The sequence below is a fragment of the Garra rufa genome, chromosome 4, assembly GCF_049309525.1.
Source record: "Garra rufa chromosome 4, GarRuf1.0, whole genome shotgun sequence".
NCBI classification, from domain to species: domain Eukaryota; kingdom Metazoa; phylum Chordata; class Actinopteri; order Cypriniformes; family Cyprinidae; genus Garra; species Garra rufa.
This window is the reverse complement of record NC_133364.1, coordinates 21,166,840-21,175,530: the sequence shown is the minus strand read 5'-3', so window position 1 is coordinate 21,175,530 and position 8,691 is coordinate 21,166,840. Positions and strand designations below refer to the sequence as shown.

The following is an 8,691-nucleotide window of genomic DNA, read 5'->3' as shown; positions in this document are numbered from 1 at the left end:
CAGTTACTGCACCTTTGTATATTATTGTATTCCATTATTGCAGATTTTAATAATTTCATTACAAATTTGTAGTAAATATTAATGTGAAATGGCCTTAACATGTTGTTCTTCCTGTATATAATGTAGTAAGTTGCAAAAATGAATGTCATAACTTAAAACACATCCATTTTCTTGTCCATATTTAGTTTGGTATGGTCAAAAAATTATTTTGGAAGTCAATGAGATCCAAACTTGTTTGAATGTTTAACAACATTCTTCAAAATCTCTTTCAACAGAAAAAAATAAATGCATACAGCTTTGGCATTACATAAGGGTAAGTGTGATGAGTATGAAGACAGAATCTTTACTTTTAAAGTGGACTATCCCTTTAAACCCTTCGAATTTCTTACAGTCGTCTACATTTGCATTCAAATTTGCCTCCATCCAATCAACAACCAATGGATAGAAGCAAGTCCCACACTACCTTTTTTTCGATAATTCATCTTATTCTACATACGCCACAATATGGAAAAAATTATCTGTCGCTACTTTCATTGCATTGCTGTTAAAGCACAGTATTTTTTAATTAAAATAACCAAAAACCACTAGAACAGTGTTATATACTGTATTTTGCTGACTTGTGCACTTACATTATTCCAAATGTCTCAAAGAATGTTTAAATCCAGAGAAATAAGCAATTTTAACTAGTGTAACAGACGCCAATGACGTTATATACTCTAAAATTAAGGTTCCAAAAGGGTGTTTTTGCAGTGATGCCATAGAAGAACCATTTTTGGTTCCCCAAAGAACCTTTTAGTGAACAGTTCCTTAAAGAACCATTTTAAAGAACATTTTAAAAATGTAAAGAACCTTTTTGACTATAAAGAACCTTTTCTGCATTTGAAAGGTTCCATGAATGTTCAAGGTTCTTCAGAGAACCATTCATGTTTTTTCATTCATATTTTAGAAAGCTCAGCTGCTTATAAAGCCTTCCCGGCAAACTAGAAGATTCAAATGTTTATCTCAAAGCCTCCCTTTTATGCCCTATAAACATTTTGCTCTATGAATTACTAAATGTAAACCACATAACAATTGGGTCATAAGGGTCAATTTTTAGAATAAGCTTTCCAATGATGTATGTATTGATGTGTGGTTTGTAAAAATAGGACAATATTTGGCTGAGATACAACTATTTGAAAATCTGGAATCTCAGGGTGCAAAAAAATCTAAATATTGAGAATATCGGCTTTAAATTATGACTGGTTTTGTGGTCACAAATGAGCTCTGATGTGTAACATTAAAACGAATGTCTCAAATTGAGAAAAATAAGCTTACACATTTTGTACTATATTGCTATTTTCCATTTAGAAATATGTTGAGAATTAAATATACAGGTCAAATACTTTGAATTCTACATTTCAAAGGGTGTTTTCGCAGTGATGCCATAGAAGAACCATTTTTGGTTCCCCAAAGAACCTTTTAGTGAACAGTTCCTTAAAGAACCATTTTAAAGAACATTTTAAAAATGTAAAGAACCTTTTTGACTATAAAGAACCTTTTCTGCATTTGAAAGGTTCCATGAATGTTCAAGGTTCTTCAGAGAACCATTCATGCCAATAAAGAACCTTTATTTTTAATAGTGTACACTCTCGATTTTTCCAGTTTTATTTCGTAGAAAACATGGAAAGCCCAAAGACGCTTTAATATGTGATGCATTTTATGCAGCTAATGCGTGTATCTCACTCGTCCTTCATCGCTTCAGCGTCCGCGTTTCGATTGCATCGGCTGTGGGGATGAAGACAACGGCTCCTATAATTCCACACTCAATCACGGCGTCATCAAACTTACGCCTTTGGTTCTTTGTTTTGAATATGCTCCCTCTAGCGTCAAAAGCTTATATTGTGCCTTTAAGCAGGATTTTTTTACCAATGAGATTTCTCTGTGGACAGGGCTACTTAACACAAAGCTGCACAAAAAGACAAAATGTCTTAATGCTTGTCATTGTATCATTTGGGAAACTGCTCATCCTGAGCAGACCCATCCCACACAACAGTTGTCACTCTGGAGTGTGATACACGACATGGACAGATGTTCTAACAAATGGGACTATATCATTATCAGTTGCTCAATAAAGTCCCTTTCATCTTATTGTAACACTAGTTCTTTTCACAATAAAACCTGCAGTGGAAAAGGGTGGAATTAATTCCAATTGTGTAGCTTTGTAATGGGCTTCACCAGGCCGAGCCGCCCATGGGGATTGGGTGGTGGTCGAAGCCCAGCCTGATGTATTTAAGTCAAGGCATTTAATCTGGCCACATTCTCCCCAACAGCCCCGCAAGGCACAGCTCTTTCCCTCTGACTGACACGCTGACACCTGGGCTCCACCGCTGCCGGCTGGCCAGCATGCCGCTCGGGCCCACCTGCTCGCCACACATACCGCAAAGCAAACATTTCAACAGTTAGGCCGACTTTAAAAGCTCCACGCGACTTAATGAGAAAGAATCCGAGGTCTGCGTTTCACCTCTTTCTATGTCTCTCTCTCGCTCTCTAGAGGGCATTTAGAACTGCCCATTAACGGCCAAAGTGTGGATTTCCTGTGAAATAACGATTGTGCCCTCCACATGGTTCGCGTCTAAATACTCAAGAACACTTAGTTAAACATGAAGCCCGGCGATCGGCAATCGGAATGGGATTGCTTCCAGCTGTGCCGCTCCGACCAGCATCCAGAGCGGGAGATTCTTTCTTTATTGATGCTGTAGCTTATATTGCATATGTTGGCTTTGCTGTGGAATAACAGGGTGGGTGTGAAGTGGTCAGCCGTTCGCTTAAACTCCCAATCCCCCCACCATGATTTCACTTTCAGATTGCAATCAAACTACTCCGTGCCTGGACGTGACCTGACAGATGACTGCTTTAGTCTCTTGGATAGCTTAGTTTCATGGCAGAGGACTGTGCTGTAAGTCCTCAGAAGTCCAATTTGTTCCTGGAATTTTCTTTGGATTGGTTCTGTCTTCTGGTTGATGAATAGTAATAGCAAATAAGAACAGACAGTGCTAATGTCAAAAGCATGCACTTTTTAGGGACTGTTTTATTTAACCAACGGTGCGAGCATTGATTCTGATGTATTACTTTTCCACCTTAAAAGTGTTGCAATATTGCAATATTGAGTTTAAAGTCTGCAATAATTACAGGTAAATATTCCTTAATTTCCATAAATAATGTGAAAAGGCATATTTTAGAAAGCTCAGTTGCTTATAAAGCCTTCCCGGCAAACTAGAAGATTCAGATGTTTATCTCAAAGCCTCCCTTTTATGCCCTATAAACATTTTGCTCTATGAATTACTAAATGTAAACCACATAACCATTGGGTCATAAGGGTCAATTTTTCGAATAAGCTTTCCATTGATGTATGTATTGATGTGTGGTTTGTAAAAATAGGACAATATTTGGCTGAGATACAACTATTTGAAAATCTGGAATCTCAGGGTGTAAAAAAAATCTAAATATTGAGAATATCGGCTTTAAATTATGACTGGTTTTGTGGCCACACATGAGCTCTGATGTGTAACATTAAAACGAATGTCTCAAATTGAGAAAAATAAGCTTACACATTTTGTACTATATTGCTATTTTCCATTTAGAAATATGTTGAGTATTAAATATACAGGTCAAATACTTTGATTTCTACATTTGAGCCAAAACACAATAGACGACTTCAGACAGTTTGGAAATGTAATGTGGACCACTTTTTTAACATATGGACCACTTTTATGTACTTTTTATGGTGTTTTGTGTCCTTTCTGAAGCTTAAAACTCCAGTAGGTCTACCCATTCACTGTAATTGCATGGAAACGTTCAACCAGAGCAATTCTTCAGTGTCTCCTTTTTGTGTTCCACCAAAGAATAAAGCTTCAGAACAACATGGGTGAGTAAATTAAAGAATTTTAATTTGAGGATGAACTACTTCTTTGTGTAATCATGTTTAATCGTAAACCTACTCTTTTTCTAGCCTTGCTCATCAGGGAAGTTTTAATTACGTTGTAGGCTACATATGTACTGTATATTGTAGTGTATTAATGTCCCTTCCTCTATTTCTAGCTTTGTTTAGTATTTAATATGAATCTAGTTACCATATTGTGCCTAAAAATAACGAACAAAGCAGAATTTACCTCACAAAGTACAATCACTTTTATTAGTCACTACTCACCTAATACCCGCATTTCATGGCGAGACTGCATGTCTCTAATGTGGTTATCAGTCAAAGCTGTAGGAAATGACACGTTCATTCGTCTATGTTTTGATAAGTCCCACATCCACCTCGGAAAGTGAGATTAAACACGCTAATAAACGCTAATGCTGCGCCTGCGTGAGTGCGCGTGTGTGAGAGAGAGAGTGAGTGAGAGAGAGGAGAGAGAGAGGGGTCGCTGCGATCCGTTCCTGTTCATCACTCACACCAGCAGCAGCACCAGCTCGGACCTTATAAACTCTCCATCCCAAATCCTGGAATATCAAAGCGAGAATCATGAAATCGGACATAATGTGGATTTATCAAGCTCTTCTGTGCGTCTTACTGTCTGTGGATATGGGTGAGTGACTAGCGCGTAATGCAAACGTTAATTCAAAGTGGGTTATTGATTAACTAATTGTGTTTTAAATCGTGTTGAACACAATGCAAGTATATCCCTGTTAGACTGTTTTGAGAACAATTACACAGATTAAACAGAAGTTCATCAAGTTATGTATTCGTAATTACTTAATGTTGTTTTGTGATGTGCTTGTTTATGAATGCATTTTGGGGATATTGGATATTATTTTGTGAATGACCTGTATTTAAGACTCTCTTTCCTGTGCAGAAACTTACTATGGTGAACAAATACCATATTTACTGCGGTTAAACCGTCAGTGTCCTCACAAGAAATTAAACAAATAGACAAAAATATTCTAGGTTATTTTTCTTTTGTCTGAAGGAGGTGTAGTATTAATGGCAAACCACACTCTAAACTCTCACTCCCAATGCTTTAAAATGGGGTTTAATTAAACTTTATTACCTTTGAATGAGAAAGTGGTTACGACCAGTAGGTTACGACCAGCTGTAAGTTCATTGCACTTTTTCAGCTGCTTCGAATGACTTTACTGATGAAGAAACTTGAGTTGAAACTCTAAACTCTTAGCAAATGTGAGATATTATTATAAATATTACATTTTTACAGTTAATAGTAGAAACTGTGGTATCAGTGTACACTACTGAAAGGTTAAATTTAGCTATAAAACCAAAAAAAGGAGCTCATCTTTTTCTCCGTACAACGTGACTGAAGGGTTCGTTTGAGTTTAAGTCAATTTTAAAGACAGTTTAATAAAAGAAAATCCTCCTTACTTTCGGGTGGAAATCTACAAATACAAACAATCCAAGGGGTTTTTTAATATATGTTTAGGGGCTGTAGTTTTCCAACTGTCCCCGTTCACACTGGTGTATATTTGGTTTGGATTTTACACAAATCCATTGACTTTTTCTCATGTTTCAGTCTCATAAACTGAAGTCTGAAGATGTTACATGCATCACGTAGTGCAGAGGATATGGGCTTAGTGGTCAAAGATCTGGGCTGGTAGGTTGTAGGTTCAAATCCCACAAGTGTTGATCCGCTCTTCTGCAGTATCATTATGTGGGGGGCTGAACCTGTAAAAGGTTTATAAAAGTGCCAGCATATGCTACTTTCAGCTCTGTTCTGCTGAAGAAACTGATGCTGAATAACACTGACATGCATGGTTAGATGCGCTACAGCAATGCAACGAACCCATCCCAGAGTGCACATTTCCCGCAATGGGCAAAAGCACATATGGGGTGAATGGACTCTCTAAAGCGGGCGTTATCGACGTGCTGTGCAACATCTGGACAGGGCCGTTTCTCCCATATTTCACCATTGCAAATATTCACCGGACCAGATGTGCTGCGTAAACACAGAACGAGAAGTTCTTCAAACTTTCACCGAAGCTTTAGGAAAGGAAAGGACATTAGTGAGTCAGACTGAAACCATTAATGCTGATGTTTCTCTGATGCCCGTCCTCATTGCTACCACAAACATCATCCCGTTGTTATTTAAGGAAGAGATTTAGCCAAATCTAATAAGCAGGCTGGGAGATAAAGATGCCCCCGACAGGCCAGAAAGAGGAATTTAAAGGAGTCTAATTGGGGCGCTGAAGGAAAAGATCAATGTTTGAAGAGCAGCTCTATGAAATCCAGATGTGTTCAGATGCGGCCCAAACATTAATAATGTGTTCTCACCAAAACCGCTTCAGCCACAGGAGTTCGGCAGGAGATTCAGCAGCACTGCGCGTGTCTCAAACAAGCTGAGTGTTGCCTTACACCGCTGATTTTCAACAGTTTACCGAATCACTTAATAATCAGGGCAGCGGGCCCAGAACTACTGCGCAGAGCAGATCCAAGTTCATACCCACGCTGAGTAAGAGAACAGCATACGGGAGAGATATGTAGACCGCCTTTATCAAATTTTAAAAGGGATAGTTCACCCAAAATGAAGTGAGTATGCCAACATTAGTCCATACAAACTTGTATGCTCTGTTCCAAGTCTTTGGAAGTCTTCTGATATATGTGACCCTAGACCACAAAATCACTCTTAAGTATGGGTCAAATGATCGATTTTTCTTTTATGCCAAAAATCATTAGGTTATTAAATAAAGATCATGTTACATGGAAGATATTTTGTGCATTTCCTACTGTGAATATATTAAAACTTTAGTTTTGATTTGTAATATGCATTGCTGAGAACTTAATTTCGACAAATTCAAAGCCAATTTTCTCAGTATTTAGATTTTTGTTGTACACTCAGATTCCAGATTTTCAACTAGTTGTATCTCAGCCAAATATTGTCCTATCCTAACAAACCATACAATGGAAAGCCTATTTATTCAGCCTTCAGATGATGTATAAATCTCAGTTTCAAAAAATGGACCCTTATGACTGGTTTTGTGGTCCAGGGTCGCATATTTGTGTCAGAAACAGACTGAACTCTAAGTTATTTTTTAATGGTAACATTGATTTCTACAGTTCTACAAATTGTCCAATTTGTGAGCAGCTGAAATGTTTTAAAAGAATGATCTGGTCAGTTAAGTCCTGTCCCAGATGCTGCCCTAAAGTTGCAGTCACATTTACTGATGCATGGTAAAATTTCAAGGTCATTGCAATAGGAATCCACATGATATGGACTTGTGTCCTAAGGCAAATAAGTTCCCCAAACAAACACAGATTTCGCTCATGTTCAAATTGGTCAGAAACAGAATAGCAGAACTGTCCTTTTTACATCTCTACCCTACTAATGACAACGGACACATGACCTGTTTTTTGTCTGGAATTTGCTTAAAATTCGCTGATGTGACCTAAAAGGAATAGTTTACCCAGAAATGAAAATTACTCCATGATTCACTCACCCTCAAGTCATCCTAGGTGCATTTGACTTATGCACGAATACAATCTGAGTTATATAAGAAAATGCCCTGACTCTTCCGATCTTTATAATGTCAGTGAATTGGTGTTGATATTTTGAAGTTCAGTAAAGTGCATCTATCATAAAAATTACTCCACATGATTTAGAGGCGTTAAAAAAGGCCTTCTGAAGCACAGTGAAAGCTAAGCATTTGTGTAAGAAAAATATCCATATTTATAACTTTATAAACTGTTATTTGCAGCCTAAGCTCCAGTGAGAATATGCTAAAGTTTGATTACAGAAGCAAAGGAAGCAAAGTTTTCTTTGTTTACTAAAGAAAAAAACATATCTCCTCTTGGTTTATATCAAAATCCTCACTGTAAAGGCAGTAAAATTTACGGTTAAAAACAGTAGCTGTGGTTGCCTGATTTTTACCATAAAAAATATGGTAGCAATGTTTTAGGCTTTATGGTTTTAACTTAAATTTACATTTCAATAGCTAATTTCATTAACTGATATAATGTTAATATACCAACCTACTGAAGTACTGAAATCGTACCTTTGTAATACTCTGATAACCACCTAAAGCAAGTGGTGATGAGAAAGTCACATGATGAACCAAAGCCCATTACAAGCAGCTTTTAAATATTAACATATATAGAAGGTGCACAGTGTCATTCACACAAACACTAAACACCATCATGGTAACACGCATGAAACTGAAATAATGCAATAAACATTCATTAACAAACATTAGATGTAACATACAACCATAATGTATAAAACTGATAAGAAGAAACATAGTTATTTAAAAAAAAAACATCAAATTTTAAATTTAACGCAGGGAATTCTGAGAAAGACTTTTACAGTTCTTTTTTACTTCTAAAATCGGCATACAACCGTAAAATTACATGCCAATGTTCAATACAGTTTTTTACAATTTAAAGTAGAGGAACTTACCGTTAACCATTTTAATATGTTTTTACTGTAGCATTTTTACAGTCTTTTACCGTTAAATTCACTGTCATTTTTTACATTTTTTTTTTTTTTACAAATCCTCATTTTGTACTTCTAATTCATTACTGGTGTTTTGTTTTGACTCTCCTCTGCGCTTTCGCGTTCACCAATTCTCACCAGTGTTTATGCTACTCCTATGTCCTGCATCATCCGCAGAAACACCACTTTCTTGTGAATGCGCGTACGACCGTGGAATCTAAAGATTATGGTTTATAAGTTTTAAATATGTATTTTTTTCTTACACAAATGCTTCAGA

At 36.8% G+C, this 8,691-nt stretch overlaps 1 protein-coding gene across 1 annotated transcript in view; it reads left to right on the top strand.

Moving 5' to 3' along the window:
- Nucleotides 1-4,438: 4,438 nt before the first annotated feature.
- The window catches only part of hgfa (hepatocyte growth factor a), a 32,991-nt gene continuing 28,738 nt past the window's right edge, over nt 4,439-8,691 (top strand). Inside the window, exon 1 of the mRNA XM_073838291.1 lies at nt 4,439-4,565. Coding sequence (XP_073694392.1) covers nt 4,502-4,565 — 64 coding nt within the window. The 5' untranslated portion in view covers nt 4,439-4,501. The remainder of the gene's footprint in view (nt 4,566-8,691) is intronic.